Here is a 16630-nt window from a genome sequence, read left to right on the forward strand (position 1 = left end):
TATCAAAAAAGTACACCAGGGTGTTGTTCAGCATGGGGGTGAGTAGAAAATGAAGGCTAATCATGTTTTGGGTGTACTATTCCTTTAACTTCTACCTGTTTTAAGGCTCAGTAAATCTTTAAAACATTTATATCATATGATTAGCATTTAAAACAGAAAACTCATAAATCATGCAAAAAAAGTTAATATAAAAAGCACAGTTCCTTGTATTACATTTAACAGGTATTTATGGTTTGCAACCTGATTTTTTCTTTTTGAGTTACACTCATAATTAAATGAAGCTTTAATATAATTATTTCCCACTTCAGTCAATCTACATTTGATATTCATAATGAGTTTAATACAATATATATATATATATATATATATATATACATACATATACACATACACACAAACAATTTGTAATTTTTATTAGAAAAATATGACCTTAGAAAAAAAGCTTTTAAGGGGTAGGAAAAAAGAAAAGTGTTGGAGATTAGATTTTAAAGCCATATGGCCCAGCTCTAAGTTAAATCATTGGCACACATTAAACATATTTAAGGAGGTCGCAGAAATGACCAAAATTGGGTTAAGAACTGTCAACGGCATTAATAACAACTGGAAGGATAGTGGAGACCAGGAGGGGATCCTGAATGATAGCCATTTAAATGCTTAGTGACATCAAATTGGGAAAAAAAATTAATAGAAAAAATGACGGAAGAACTTCTGCGGATTAAATCGGGCCATTTTGTAGATAGCCAAACATTTTCTAAATATTTCAAGGTCAAACTGTGACACTAAACTCTCACATGCTTCTTTTTTGCCTTAAATATTTCTCTGATGCTCTAAAAGGCTGCAGCTACAACTCTAGAACCAGTAGATCCCGTTATCCCACAACATAGGTCAGAACATAATAAAGATGATCTTTTTCCCCACACCCTGTGGGAAAAAATGACTCCATTCAAAAACAAAATAACATCTGCTAGGTGTAAGAAAAGGGAGGGAACTATGCCAGCAGCATAAATGATACATTTAAAATTTTATTACACCAGCTTTTTTTTTCTTACTAGTTATTGTTGCATGGTAGGTGTCTTCACCTTTCATGTCTTTGTTTGCCAATACATGTTCACTCTGCCTTACTTTAGTTTTCCAAATCCATCAGTTTTTTACATCTCCCCTTTTGTTTTTATTAAGCTGAAACTTGTGGATCTAAACCTACTTTAAGGCAGAGCAAAAATTACCAGAGTGATATTAAAACTACATGACATAAAAGAACCGAGACCAACATAAAATGAATTTGGGGGGAAAATAATCGGCTGTGTGCAAAACTATAAGTGGCGCACTGACCTACTTTAACTCTCCGATGGATTTCAAAATAAAGTGCAGGAAAATAGGAGACACTCTGATAGCATTAACCTCATGATTATTATCCAACTCTCAAAACTTGTGCTTTTATTTTTAATTTCTCTGATTTGAAATTTTTTTAAAACACAAGAAAAATGGTGCTTGGTAAACACTGGTTAATGAATGAGATATAGAAAGCCTTCATACTTTAGTCAACTATACTTTTTGTGACTTTTTTTTAAAGCTATTTTGATAAGTGAGTGCCTGATATTATTTTTTTAAGTTGTTGCAGTCATAAAATTCAAGTAACAGCCTTTAAATAACAAAACAAATAAACCCCACTGCAGTCCTTTGTTTAGCCACATTGCTGTTGGAGGCTAATGTGGCCGATAAAAACAGGTTATGGTGGAGAGAAGCTGAGAATTAGAGCAGAAAAACAGCTCCCTACCCTGTTATGATAATCACTAAAGAAAATATTATGTAGAGCCAACGGAAAAGCAGAAATCATACAGGGCTGCTGCATACATTAGCATTGACCAGATACATTTTGCACTGCAAAAAATAGTTTGGTATAGGCCAGGTCCTTGTTTAATTCTGGTATAGAATGGATTATCTGTGGGCTGGTAGCAAAATTTGTTATTTTTACATTTATAGGCAAGTAGAAACACAAAATTATAAACATAATGAACCACAATAAAATAATAATAGTTATAATAATATGACTAAATCAAAGCTGCATGGTTTAATCCTTGTTTTCCTAAAGTGTTAGCTAGTTTACAGTTTTACATTAAGAATGTCTGAAGGAGGACTGAATGCTATGGAGGGACAAAACTGACGGAATTAAAAAATTAAAGCACAAATAGATAAATTACCCAATAAGAAAACCCATACATAAAAATATCACTGCTACTTTGTCAAATTCTAATATCACTAAAGATCAATTAGTATAAAGATCAATTTAAAAAAAGGTATTTTCTACTGATCTTACAGCAGCAAAGAACTAATATTAGTATCAACATGTTGCACAACTGCACAGTCATGTAATGAAGGTAAAAAGGAAAAAAACGCAACATATATATTTAGAAAATGTTTAAATACGAGCGAGCAACTTAGTTTTTGCATTGGTCTTTATGTCTGTTTTGATCCTGCAGAGAGTCTAGGAACCAAACCAGTTTAGAACTAATCTAGCCTCAAACAGATCTGCAGTATTGAAATGGTATTGCAATAAGTAACAAAAAACTTCCCCATCTACTGTGCACATTTCTAGCTTGTCTATTTCTATCATGTTAGCAATGTTCTGCATAGTGCCTCCCACATTTCTATCATCATATCCTCACCTTCCATGCGCAGCAGAGAAGTTGATGCGTCTCTGCCACGCAGCAGGGCTAAATGGGCACTATTTAGGCAAGAACTTAAGGAGTTTATCGAGTGTTCGTACTAACAAACAGAATCACTGGAAACACATTCTGCATCCTTTACAGAGTAAATAATCCCAGAATGGATTCTCAATTGACCCATATTTCCCCTCTAGCATGTCTTCGGAAGCGGAGCCCTCTACTGGACGCTGGCAACACTGCACCAACGAAAGATTTCCCTTCTCAATGGATGTTATCAGTTAGTCTAAGGAACACTTTTAAAAATAAGAACCAATTAATGAACAATAAATTGTGAGTTGATAATTTTTTTTTTTAACATCCCTAACACAAACGTTAGGGATGCACCAATCTGATACCGGGATCGGATATCAATGATTTGATATCTGATATCAGATCCAATCCAGTGCACTTTACATTAAACTGTTATTTCTTTCTTTTTGCTCCATATTCATTTTGTAAATTTATATCTGTGTTATTTTGTTATGTTAGGATAATTATCACTGATGATGTGTGAGTTTATTACCCCTATTAATAATAGGGTTGACATAAACATTAACAATGTTTATGTCAAGGCTAAAGCCTTCACACATATGGCAGGATATATGGTTGATCCATTCAACAGTTGAAATTACCATTAAAGAGCGAGCAGCTTTATGCAACCAGGTTTAACAGCATTTACTAGCTGTGGCATCTTTAAACAAATAAATGTCTTTGTCCTCTGAATTTCTAGAATATTTATGCCACATCAAAGAGGATTTGATTTGGACTGATTTCCTTCACAATTTTGAAATATTGCTGTAAAAAGATTTGTGAAGAAAACCAGGTCCACACCACTTCAGAACTCAATTAATGTTTACTTAAAGGTATAGAGGACAATCTTTTATTTCTGGGTGGATCATCTAAATATTGTCAATCATTCATTCTGGTGATATGTTTACATTTAGCCGTCCTGTGTTCGTCCTGTTAGCTATATTTTTCTGCGCACTTTCAGGTGTTTGTGTGGTGACCTATGGTTCCAGACAGTCAATGAAGCTCACCTTTCTCACCGCGGTTCTTATGGCCGAGGGCCGTAAGAGAAAAAAACAGTGTCTACAAAGTGTATAAGAAAAGAAAGGCCTCAGAAGAGGTAAATATATCCCATAATGCTTTGCGCAGAGAGCTCTCCTCTCAAAGCATAATGGGATTTGCTGTCGCCAGGGGCTGTTGTACCCGACAGCAGCGACTAATAACAAAGATGGCGCAGGCACCGCGCGGTGGAGGAGGAGTTACGTGACCAACGCGGAGCAAAAAGCAGTGATCATCTGTCCGAACGGTCAGTTAACCGAGTTCGCTATAAAGTCCACTATATAGTCCCCGCTCTATATAGTGATTGAGGGATTTAGGGGAAACATTCAGACACAGTAGGCTTGTGTGATCTATGAGAACAGCAACTTTTAAACAGCTTGCACTAAGAGAAATTGTCTCATGCATGCTCTCACACGCGTTTGATGGGCGTTCCCTCTCGAGAGTGGGTACAGGGATGTGCATGTGCAGTTTTTTGTGTGGAGAGGGCAGGTCTTTAAAAAAATAAAAAAATAAAAATCACGAAAATCCTCCACTAAATCTTTAAACAAATTGAAAATTTCTGAAAAGACCTAAAGATAGGTGTCATTTTGCTGCCAATCCAAAGTGACAGTGTTTGAGATTATCAGGAAGGAAGATTGGGAGAAAATACACTACAACAGATTTGCAAGCCTTATGCAGGACTAAGACCTGAGGTTCTGATTTGCGTTTCAAAAAATAAAAAGCATGGGTGTGAATACTTAAAGAGCAAAACTATTGCAGGTTTTTTCTTGATGAGCAATTGAAAGTTTCCCTCAGGTTATAGGACCCACCCCTTAATCTGTGCAGACCTGCACAGAGACTACAGATTGGAGTTGGCCAGTGGTTAAATCTGAAATAATCCCACCTTTCCTTTATACTGTGCAATATATATACGGTCAAATGCATGCACAATGACAGAAACTAGAGTTAAAACCAGGTAATCTATAGTAATGGGTCCTGGTTTGATTTTGCAGTGATAAATAAGGAAAGCAGATGTGAACAGAACCAGCAGTGGAGTTTATCCCAGGTTAGCCGGAGGCTAAAGCTAACTCTTAACATATATCAACATTGTTGGCATACCACTTTTGTCATTTTCCTTCTTGCGGGCTTTCGCCCCCTCCTCGTTGTCCTCAGTCTCTGACCAGACGAAAGCCTGCTCCCGGCTGTCGAGGGCCTCGGCCATTTTTTCGGCCGCTGCTCGGTCTTCTGATGAGACGCATGTCGTTTTGTCTGCTGCTCCAGCACCGGATTCGACACTAACCTCCCCAGAATGGCTGGCAGCACCGCCGCCTTCACCGTTACTGCCAACATCCTCGGCTGCGGGCTCACCATCGGGGGAGCACCTGGTTTGGTCACCAGCCGCATCCTCCGTCTGGTTGGGGCTGCATCCTGACTCCGCCGCCACGGCCTCCTCCCCAGATGTTTCCACCTCCTCTGTGGGGTTTTTCTGTCGATTCGGAGACTTCGATGGGTCTACGGCGGCCATGTTTCACCCATGCACCCCCTTGTCCGACCGAAGCACACAAGGATCATGAAGCCAGGAATTACATTTCCGGTCCGACCCTTCAAAATAAAACCACCGTTACTGACAAACAGACGTTCTTCATTATTTAAGAAAGCACGTTTGAAGCTTTAAATTACACATTTCCAGTTTACAAATGTTGTGATTTTGTTGTTCTACGCAGTACTCTTAAAACTTTATTATAAATAGACATAACTTTGCAACTTAAAGTGCAAGCATAAAACTACAGAAGATGATTAGGGCCAGTGAAAAAAGGTAACAGATTTTTTTTATTTTATGTCAGAACTCCGACTTTTTTCTCAGAATTCTGACTTTCATCTCAGATTTCTGACTTTAATCTCAGAATTCTCACTGTAATCTCAGAATTCTGACTTTAATCTCAGAATTAAACCACAGATTAAAATCATAATTCTGAGAAAAAAGGTAATAATTCTGAGATTAAAGATATAATTCTGATAAAAAAGTCATAATTCTGAAAAAAAGTCATAATTCTGAGATTAAAGTCATAATTCTGAGAAAAAGGTAATAATTCTGAGATTAAAGATATAATTCTGAGAAAAAAGTCATAATTCTGACATTAAAGTCAGAATTCTGAGATTAAAGTCATAATTCTGCGAAAAAAGTCATAATTCTAAGAAAAAAAGTCAAAATTCTGAAATTAAAGTCAGTATTCTGAGAAAAGAAAGTCATAATTCTGAGATTAAAGTCATAATTCTGAGAAGAAGTCATAATTCTGAGATTAAAATCAGAATTCTGAGATTTAAGTCAGAATTCTAAGATTAAGGTCAGAATTCTGAGGAAAAAGTCATCGTTCTGAGAAAAAAAGTCAGAATTTTGAGATTAAAGTCATGATTCTGAGATTAAAATCAGAATTCTAAGAAAAACTTCAGAATTCTGAGATAAAAGTCAGAATTGTGACTTTCTTCCCATATTAAACTGAAATATTATTTAAAAATCGGTTAACCTTTTTTATTTCTTCACTGTCTCGGATCCTCTTCCGTATAAAACAGGTCTATGGAGAGGAAGAAAAAAAACTATTACCGGTAATAGATATAAGCAGTGTATATAAATTAGTTTGAAGTTAAATTATATATCCCCAATGAATTGCTATGGTATAGTTTAACTAACAAGCAATTGTTTAATTATTGTTAAATAATTAAACAATAATTTAGAGTTTATCTAATAATTTAGAGTTTATCCAATAATATCCTTTGAATTGGAATTTCTATGGTGTAACAAATCAACAAGAGACACATGTGTTGGTTTTTTGCAGCCCATAGTTATATTTTATTAAGTTTAGTTACATTTCATTTGACAGTATCTATCTACAAAATATAACTTGTGCAAAACTACATAGATGATAGCCATATAATGCTTTCCTGGTACTATTTACAAACACATCCATGATACTGCATGCAAGATTATCAATAGCTGCTAGATACTAAGGAATGCTTCAAAAGTCCATCATAAACACAAGCTGATATCGGGATCAATTTGTAATGATTACACTTGTTCGTTTTTTTTTTAAATATATATATATATATATTCTTTTTTTAAAACTCTTTAAAATAGAACAATTTTGTCTCAAAATGCACTCAGAGCATTGCTTAATGTTCAACCAAAGCTTAAGTGAAATATAATGTCACTATTAAAACAGGACACGCATGTGGTGACTAGACATGGGCCGGTTACCAGTCTGCTCATTTGGTTTAAAGTAATAAACATAAAATAAAAACGCAAATGAAAATAAGATGGAAGAACAAGTAAGAGACTGTGATGCAGGGCTGCTTTTGGCACTGCAGCATCCGAGTACCCAGTACACCTGTTAGGAAATATCTTGTTTCCTATGAAAAATAAATAAGTACATATATTTAGATTTTGTTTAGAAAAAAAAAGACAATGCAATCAGATTTTTCTAATAAAAATAATCTGGGTTTAGATGACCCAGTTTGGGATGAAAGCCCCTTTGTGTGTCTTAAGCTGCAGCTCAGGGAGTTTAAAGGAAGATTTTTAAAGTTGTCCTCTTTAAAAGAAAGAGATTTGCTTTGTTCGACGATATTAATGGTCATAAAAAAGAAGACAAACAACCATCTTTTACTCTCCTTAAAGAACCTGCTATAAAACAAATTGAGACCTGATTATCATTCAAACATTTGCATTATGTCTCATTTTAAGTTTCCATGCTGATACTGTGAAACTTGTAAACATGGAATTTTGCTCAAAGAGAAACCTCATACCGGCCCATGCCTAGGGAGACCCAATCTCACAATAAGATCTGCCACAGATCCTTTTGTGATTTTTCTTTATTTTTTTTATTTCCCTTCCCTTTTTTCTAACCAGTGAGGGGACAGAACACGCCCCTGGTAAAAAAAAAAAAAAAAAAAAAAAAAAAAAAAAGCACAAGCATACATTAGAGGGTACTTAGAACAGCTGCAAAAGTACAATTTATGGAAACAAGTGCAAATCACAAGTACTTTATGATGATGTAGTTAGTCAGGAAAACTAAGACGGATTGAACCCAAAAGAATCAATGAGCTTTGCTGAGGAACATGCGCTCTGAGCATGAGAGGCTATGGTTCGCATTTTTCCCTCTCACTTTGCTTTTTTCAAAAGTCTTAGACCTGCTTTATCCACACGTTTGTGTGGAGCCACGGTTCTGTTAAGGCCACCCTATTATTTAGAGTCCACTTCACCAAACTGCTTCAGTCCTTTCAGAAAAAAAAAAAACACACCAAAGTACACTATGGAGTGAGATTTGAAACAGGATATAACTATTAGTTATTACAGAAGTACCGCAAGTAAAAAGAGCATCACATCTTCAAACATCAACAGTTTTTAAATACATTCTCAGCGCCGTCTCTTGCGCCTATGTTCCAGAGGTCTCCCCCTCCGTGGCCTGTGCAGATTTCCACTCCTGTCTACAGCTGGATCGGGGGGGAAAGTGTGGTGTATTTCTGGGGATGATGGTGACGAAGCCACCGCTACAGCTGGCAGGTTATTAGAGTGCTGGCTGACCTGCGGTTGCTGCTGTAGGTGCGTTGGATGTTGTTCTATGTGCTGTAGCTGCTGAGGCTGTAAGTGCTGCTGCTGCTGCTGAGGCGTTTGTGAGGGGTGTGCTGGTTGCACCCGATGCTGCTGGGGCTGGGGTTGCTGCTGGGCTTCCAGCACTCCCAGAAGCCTTTGCAAGAGGACATTGTTTTGCTGCAGACTGACTGCTAGTGCTTCTTGTGATGCGACAAGGGTTCTCATGTCCTGTCTGAAGCTTTCGCCAAACTCCTGCAGGCTCTTCTCCACCCGATCCCCCAGTTGAATCGCCGCCTCTCCCAAACCTCGGAGCTCATCTTCAAGCCAGGAGCTGCGAGGGGGGGCCTCAAGAGGACCCTGCTGTGTTCCAAGTGACGGCTGGGGGCTGCTGGGCTGGGGGCTTCCATTCAGGAAAGGAGCGCTGTAGAGAGGAGAAGGAGGCAGCCATCTTTCTGACGTGGGTGGGGGTCCTATTCCCAGACCCAGCCCCAATCCCAGTTTATCATCTATACTGTTTTCCACTGGGTCACAGTCAGGATCTCCCATGTCTTTCTCACGCTCAGGAATCTCCTCTTCTTTCTCCAAACCATCTCTCTCTGAGCCATCCATTCCTACACCTGCACAACGAGACCAAAAACTACTGCAAATTTTGCAAAAAAAAACGATAAACTGAGAAAGACAAACAGACATCTGTTTCTTACCCGGGTCAGAGTCTGGAAAGCAGGGGAAAATGGGCTTTGGTCTGATGCTTTGCTTCTGCCTCTGCTGTTGGAGCCTTGGACTGGACTGAGAGGAGCGCCCCAGCATCGAGGCCCCTCTGCTGGAGGGCAGGTAGCAGCTGCGATGGCGGGCGTCTGCAAGCCTGCCTCCGTTGCGCCTCTTTAGGTCGTCCCAGCGCTTCTTCACCTCTCGAAGGGTACGGGGTACTCTGGACACGGCGTTGACCCTCTCCAGGATCCCCGCCCAGATGCGCTCTCTCTCCCGCCTTCTGAGTCTTCCAGCGGGTCCAAAGAGCTCCCCTTCACACCGGGTGACTTCTGACACCAGAACCTCCAGCTCTGCCCCACTGAAACGACTCTTCCTTTTACCTGCTCCTCCAGCAGCCAGCGCAGCTGACATGGCTCTGTCTTTGGAGAAAAGGTAAACAAAAAATAAATAAAAGCTTGTGGAAGGGTGCCCGATTATTCTAAAGGCATTTCCATCAGACTAAAGAAAGAAAATAAAAACATTCGACTGGACTTTGTTTCCAACTTTAAAGACGTTTTGCTTCCCATCCAAGAAGCTTTTTTATTCAAATGTCAGGAATAGCACCCAGTTGGAGCTCTTCTGTGTTGGGCCACCCGTCTGTGGAGAGGTTGTTTGGTTTCTCCAATATAAAGATCATAGCATTCCTCACTGCATTACTGAAGAGCGACCTCCTAGGGACAAGACTCAGCTGTCCACCTACACCTTTTGGACAAAGGACATTCCTTTGACGACCAGAATGTTCACATTTTGAAAAAAGAAAATAAGTGGCTTGAGAGGGGCATGAAGAAAGCCATGTCTATGTTAAGAAAGAAAAACCAACCTTAAACAGAGGGGGTGGACTCAGATTTCAGCTTTCAAAGACCTACAATGCAGCAATTGAGTTGATTCCTTCCCACTATCATTGCAGCCCCAGCCCCTGGCCTGTACAGGAGAATGGAGGACCTCGCCTATTCAACGAGGCCAACAATTCCCTTTAACAACTCCCCCTTTCAGAGACTTAGATGGGTATGGACCATTGCAGTCTAACAAAAGAAGCCAAACGACCCCCCATCCAAAGGGGTGGACCCCTCCGTCCGTTTCAATTTGCATGTTTTCAAAACAAAATCAAGGCTTTGTTGGGCTACTGTATAAAACCTCGAACTAAACGCTATTTCTGACATTTGAATTGAAAAAGCTTCCTGGATGGGAAACGTCTTCAAACTGGGAAAGAAGTCCAGTGGATTGTTATAATTTTTCTTTTTTTGTAATGACTATGACCTGGATGACTGAGAATTTTCACCAGCATTTCTATCAGACATTAAAGAAACATGTGAACTTCTAAATAAAAAAAAATATTTTGTTATTCTTGGTCCTCCCAATTGTTATAGGACAAAGAAAGTTATATATATATTTTACTGAAGTTAATACCTGATGTAAACTGTATATAATAGCTTTATAAAAAGGCTGCTTGTATTTTAATGGTTAAGGAAGCTTATCTGGCTGATCAAACAACCCACATCTACCGGTAATCCCACCACAAAATAACAAATATAAAAATTAAGTTTGAGCTATAAGATTTTTTTTTAAGCACTAAACTGCATATGCAATAAATGGGAATGTTGCAGGGGACCTAGAAGATGTGCAAACCCGTTCAGATTTAAAGTAGTAAAATGTGTGTTTTAATGGGAGAGGCTGTAAAAGAAGATGAGGTTCTGCCATGGATATGCAGGTAATGATGGTAATGATTAGCAAAAAAAAAAAGAATGATCACAATAAAGATAATGATGAATATTATGTCCTTTACAATGATGTGAATCTCAATGTGCCACGAAAGATGAAAATAATGAAACCTTTTATTAAGAAGCACGGCTCAGGACACTTAAAACAATAAAAAATTGATAAACTTGGAAAAAGATAAATTCCCTCCTTTGGCTCCCATTGGACAAATATCATTCTTAAAGGAGCCACGGTCAGACTTAAAAGGTCTAAACAGCTGGATTTACTTCCTCTTATTTGAAATATTATAAATTAAGCGCAATCATTTAAAAAAAAAGCATATTGGTGATTCATAAAGAGCCTTGAAGGAACGTTAAGGAAGAAAAATAATCTCTCTTTACAGAAGATGGAGAAGCTGTTTTACTGGTTGCCAAAAATGTCAATACCACAAAAAGCATCAATACGCAGACGCTGTAGCCGGATACAATGCTAATATGGTATGAATGCTAAAGACAAGTGTTGTTTGCATATTTTTGTTATTAGCAATTTTAGATTTCTAAATTCTTTTTTCGTTATAATAATAATATTACATCTGACAACTTCCAAATGTTGTAAAACAGTTTTTGTTATATTTGTTTTTGCGCACACGTCAACTATGATCTGTGATTCTTCTGAGAATGCATGGTCAATTTTAAGATTGAAAAAGGTGAGTTTTCATGTTATTATAAATACTTCCCTGTGATGGTTGTTCTCACAAGGTTTAGTTAAATGCAGGAAATATTGTTAGTTTCTAATTGCATTCATTTGTGCAAGCCTGCACAGATATATTCTACTATCGTCCATATCATTATGTCCATATGTTCACAGAATGACTTTCCATCTTCTATCATCATACCAATTTCCTCCTTTTTGGCCTGAAGGATGCAGAATAGTTAATATGAAGTTTGCAGCTTACTTTAAGGCGTACTAAATATAGACACTAAAACTGTGTATGCAATAATTTTCAGGTTTGATAAATAACTTTTCAAGGAATAAGTTTTTACATCTGCATATCTACATCATGGTATTTTGCTTAGTTGGGATATGAAGATATGATCCACACATTCACAAAAAGAAAAGGTTTTTCCTGACTGTTCCCCTCATTTTACACAAGCAGTGTGATTTGCTCCTGGTTGGTAGGTCAGCTTCGTACTTGCTATTTAGTTAACATGTGTTTTTATTCATGTAAACAATTTAAAGATCCCCTAATCCTTTTTTAGCATCTTTATCACCTTAAATATTATAATTTGAACAATTTGGCCTTTTAGTCATAATTCCCTAGTCAGCCAATTCCAATACACCATCTTAAATTTAAGCTTTAAATAAATTGTTTTACTTAATCTTGTTGCTGTTATTAAAAATTCATGTGATTCATATAATGAAAAACTGTTCAGAGGAAAAACAGAATCATTCTTCCGATTGGTTGTGGTGAAATTGTATTCCAATCTGTTTTAGAACCGTAATATAATTTGTTGTAACCTAACATAAGCAAAGCTGAGTGATTTGTAGGTTAGTGTAGAAGCACCATTAGGATTCAAAGACCATTAGGATTCAAAGACATTCCTGCATTGTTCAGCTACATAAAATTTAATTGGAGTCAAAAAATCCACTTGCTTCTTGCACATATTTTTTGAAAGGAAAAAAAAAAAAAAAAAAAGCTCTACCTTAAATAAGATGAAGCGTTTTTTACCTCAATACCTATTTTCTTCAAAAACAAGGATTTCTGAATCGTGTAGAAGCAATTAACTACACCCTGCTTTATTGCACACAAAGGACAACATAGGAATGTAGGAGCAAATTAATTAATTAGAAGTCACCTAATTAACTAACAGTTTACCTTTGAGTAATTCAATGTTAGCGTAGACACAGTTTTCTTAGGTCATTATTGGATTTATCAGGGAAGCGTTAAGGAAGCTGAGATCCACAACTCAGGTGGGAGAACCTGTTGTCAGGACAACTAGTTACACACACCTCAAATCTGAACTTTCTAGGAAGGTATTTTCAAAAAAAAAGATTCACAAAGATTGACATTTGGAGTTCAACACATGCCATGTAGAGTTTGCAGCAAAAGTATGGAAGATTATTATGTCAAGTAGCAAATGAGTAACACCAAATATCCAGGTTAACATATCCCCCCGATGAAACATGATGATGGCGGCATCATGATGTTGGAAAGCTTGTTTTTTTTTTCAGTAGCAACAGGAAAGCTGCTCAGAGTTAAGGATGGTTTATACTTGGAAACTAGGTCGTCTGTGTAGGTGTCGCAGTGAACGCAGAGACGTCTCCGCCCCCTCCACAGACACTCTGCTGCACCTCTCCCAAATTATAGGTGACCGCAGACAGGAGGCCTCTGATTGGTCAAATCTACTCATGCGTATTTCCTGTTTGGTACCTTATTAGCTTGTTTTTTTTGTATGACCGCTAGAAGAGCGAGGTGCGCGAGAACGGTGCAACCCTCCCCCCCTATGTCCCTACGCTGTCGGACAAACACACCCCCACTTCGCCGCCTCGGCCATATCTACACCCACGGCTACTTCATGATTGTCCCCCTTGCGTTGTGGCGTGGAATAACAGAGTACAGACCACGCTTCAATATTGAGCATAAATCAGAAATGTCTGCGACACACTGCTGCGGGAGTATAACCAGCCCTTTACAAGGAAGATAAGTATGCAAGAGGAAAAAACAGACTCACAGGAAGGCCCACCTTTTAACACTGGTACAATGAGAACCAGAAAAGGCTACTACCAATAGGAATTAGCTGCTCTCAGCCAGCGGTCAAACCTCAATTCAATTCAGAATATATGGAAAGAGTTCAAAATTTATATTTTTCTATAGTTTTTTTTTTTTTTTTTCAGAAGCACTGCATACCAAAGTAATTCCACATTTTTAATTTTCTCTTTTAAGATGTCAGAGCCACAGGTGAAAGGCTCAAGGGCTCCAGATATGAACTACTTTAAAAGAAAGAAGCAATATCAGGACCCTTATGCTACATTCACACCTAATGCGCTTTGAGCAGCAAAAGCAGCACATTTACATGCAAAGTCAATGGCTAACGTGCATCAAGGCGCATCAAAAGGTCCTGCAGCGCATCTAGATCAACAGCAGCGCATCTTGACACATCTGAGCAGCTGAATCAGTGCCTCGTGAGCCTCTGATGCACGTGAAGCGTTTCAAAAGCAGCAGCTGCTGGAGATGGAAAAATTGAGCTTTCTGTGCTTGACGAGCCACATAAACCAATCAGAGAAGCTGATCTGGGAGCTGGCAGGGAGACAGACAGAGCACTGCTGTTGCAAAGCGCTTTGATCACTCACTGTAAACGGTTTATTAACGCCTAAATTAACTTAAAATGTTGAAACCTGCCTGCAAAATATGTTCACTTTTATTATTCTGGTGCCTGCAGTTTGTACCACATACCTGAAAAACACTAACATCTATTCCCAACCTCATCGAACAGTAGAGGAAAACCCCAAGAGGCGACACAGTTTGAGGCAGCTGTTGGGATTCACAGTGCCCCCGCCAGTATGTGGGGATCTGAGCGCCTCCAACAGCAAAATAACATTTTAAGGCAGGATAGTAATCTTGATGAACGGACTGCAAAGATGATGTTTTGAAGTGGACTTGCATATATTAAAACTACTTTTATATAGCAAAGCTGCTCTGCCATTGAACACAGGAGCCACACAAGCATCAGACGCATCTGTACACACTTTACTGGATGTGCCTCAGGAGCATCAAAGATGCTCTTGAGGCGTGTCTGAGCTTTATGTGTACAAGCATCAAAAATTAAGCAGCAGGCTCTTCTTTGCTGCTGAACTCGCCTGCGGTGTGAATGTAGGATTATAAATTTCAAGAAAATAGCATTAGATTTTCCATCCCAAATAGCCATCATTCTTACACACTTACTTTGTTCAATGGACAAGAGGTCGTCTGAGGACATGCCGGGCGCCATGATGTTGGGATGCACCACTACCACGTTGAAGGGAAGTCCTCCAGGTAAGGCGCTGGTCTGGTCACAGCTGTTCTCCGAGTCTTCATCCTCCCTGGGGAAGCCGTTCTCTGAGGCCGCCCCTCCAAAGGCTCCCTCCGGGGACTCCACTTTGATGTGCATGGGAGGTGATTGCTCGTACAGCAGCCCCCCCTCCTCGTAGTACTCAGTCATGGATCAGACCTGGTTTAGAGCAGAACTGCCTGGTGGGCCAATTCTGGTACTGGCAGCCCCCTCCCCATGAACTTCAGATCAAAGTTTCATATAAACCCTGCATTCTAACATGGCTGGGGTTGAACAGACACTCCAAAAGGATTTTCTTTTCTTCCTTTTAGGAAATACAATATGTTATTATCTTTAAATACTATTTTACACAGAATGCCATAAAAACTCTAAAGTCATAAAAGTAAAAATAAAATAAGCATTTTCTCTGATTATACGTTTCTAGACACCTTGATGTCTATCTCTGGCAGCTTGAATACATGTCAACTATTTTGATTTGCACTGCTGTGTTCCTAGAACCACATAGAGCATGGATAAAGGTGCTACAGAAAGCCCTTTATCTGCCTGACACCCAGCAGCATCCTCCAGGTGGAGACTCTCCTCCAGATCTGAAACACAAAACAAAACAACAACACTTACACCTGTGCTGAATGCTCACAACACCTCCGATTGCTTCCCGGAACGGCATTTCTCCTGTTCCGTGTCGCATCGCTGCGCATTTCTATCTGCACAACATCCGCAATGGTTGCGCATTCCGCATACATTAAGAGCTGATGTTGGAATGGAGCTAGCAGTTAGCCTGAGCTGCGGGTTAAAACGGTCGCTTCCTGCCGGCTGTCCGCTTCAAGATGAGCTAAAACGATTCAAGAGAGGACAATATAAGGCGTCCTACCTGAAAATGAGTCCACATGGGATGTAGAAGCAAACAACAACAAAGGAAAAGCTTCAGTTAGCAGCCGATACACAAACCCGGAGACAGTCGCTTAATGTATACGTCATCGGTAGGCGGCGCTCGGGAAGAGAAGCTACAGCCGACCTGCCCAAACATGACTGCTATGTCAAAGCTGCTTTAGAAAGTATTCAGGGAGAAGGAAAAGATAGAAAAGATCTACTATTAGAAATCCAGCACAGTCTATTTAGATTATATAGGGGTGGCATTGATATTTGGCTATGCTGGGTTCCAGCACATGAAGGTGTAAAAGGAAATGAAGAGGCAGATATAGTGGCAAAAATGGCTTTAAAGGGAACAATAACCATTACAATTAATTTTGGGAAAGGGGAAAGTAAATGACTTATCAAGAGTAAAGAAATGGAAAAATGGAAAAAGAGGTGGAATGAAAACAAGACAGGAAGAGGATTATATAAGGTAGCAAAATGAAATGAAATTAAATACAATCATTAATGAGAGAAACAGAAGGGAAGAAGAAATAATGATACCTATTTAAATGAAAATTTACATTTAATAGGGAGGGAAAATAATGATAAATGTGAGGGATGTAAAGAAAGAAGTAGAACATGTACCGGTACTGATGAGCTGTAAAACTTATTAACATGAAATTAAAAAGGATGGTTGGAAGGACAGGCCAAGAATGGAGTGTTAAAGGAATATTGGGAAATGAAGGGAATATAAAGGATGTTCACAGATTAAGGAAAGCATAATTTATTTATCCACAGAATAAAAAAATAGAATTTGATGTAAGGTAATGTCGCTACACAATCATGTACAGTAGGTGGCGGTATGCACCTTAAAGTTGCTTGCGGTCTGCCATAATAGAAAAGAAGAAGAAGGAGGAACGACTGCTATGTAACTTTTAGATAGAACATATAAA

General features: G+C 38.8%; 2 protein-coding genes across 3 annotated transcripts in view; both read right to left on the minus strand.

The window, feature by feature from the left end:
• LOC107091662 overlaps positions 1-5321 on the minus strand; it is a 15987-nt gene extending 10666 nt beyond the window's left edge. The window contains exon 1 of the mRNA XM_015385721.1: positions 4866-5321. Coding sequence (XP_015241207.1) covers positions 4866-5271 — 406 coding nt within the window. The 5' untranslated portion in view covers positions 5272-5321. The remainder of the gene's footprint in view (positions 1-4865) is intronic.
• Positions 5322-7689: 2368 nt separating this feature from the next.
• LOC107091667 (myb-related transcription factor, partner of profilin-like) lies at positions 7690-15806 on the minus strand. Of its 2 annotated transcripts, none has more exons than XM_015385728.1 (4): positions 15694-15806; positions 14717-15409; positions 9033-9458; positions 7690-8948 (listed from the first exon to the last, which is right to left on the minus strand). In XM_015385728.1, exons 2-4 carry the CDS (start codon positions 14970-14972, stop codon positions 8155-8157), a joined length of 1476 nt encoding a protein of 491 aa, XP_015241214.1. In that variant the 5' UTR covers positions 14973-15409; positions 15694-15806; the 3' UTR covers positions 7690-8154. The 2 variants fall into 2 exon arrangements, with proteins under 2 accessions (XP_015241214.1, XP_015241215.1); XM_015385729.1 differs by lacking the exon at positions 15694-15806 and adding an exon at positions 15441-15601 and having other exon boundaries at positions 14717-14981.
• Between the last annotated feature and the right edge of the window lie 824 nt (positions 15807-16630).

Source organism: Cyprinodon variegatus, unplaced genomic scaffold, assembly GCF_000732505.1.
Source record: "Cyprinodon variegatus isolate N-32 unplaced genomic scaffold, C_variegatus-1.0 Scaffold346, whole genome shotgun sequence".
In the NCBI taxonomy this organism is placed as follows: Eukaryota; Metazoa; Chordata; class Actinopteri; order Cyprinodontiformes; family Cyprinodontidae; genus Cyprinodon; species Cyprinodon variegatus.

What these genes read in the sequence shown, in the direction of transcription:
- LOC107091667 (XM_015385728.1), bottom strand. Translation starts at nt 14,972, where the DNA reads ATGACTGAGTACTACGAGGAGGGGGGGCTGCTGTACGAGCAATCACCT. An exon ending in CCTCTTGTCCATTGAACAAA is followed by an intron (nt 9,459 to 14,716) that starts GTAAGTGTGTAA and finishes TTTTCTCCAAAG; the next exon opens with ACAGAGCCATGTCAGCTGCG. An exon ending in CTTTCCAGACTCTGACCCGG is followed by an intron (nt 8,949 to 9,032) that starts GTAAGAAACAGA and finishes CTCGTTGTGCAG; the next exon opens with GTGTAGGAATGGATGGCTCA.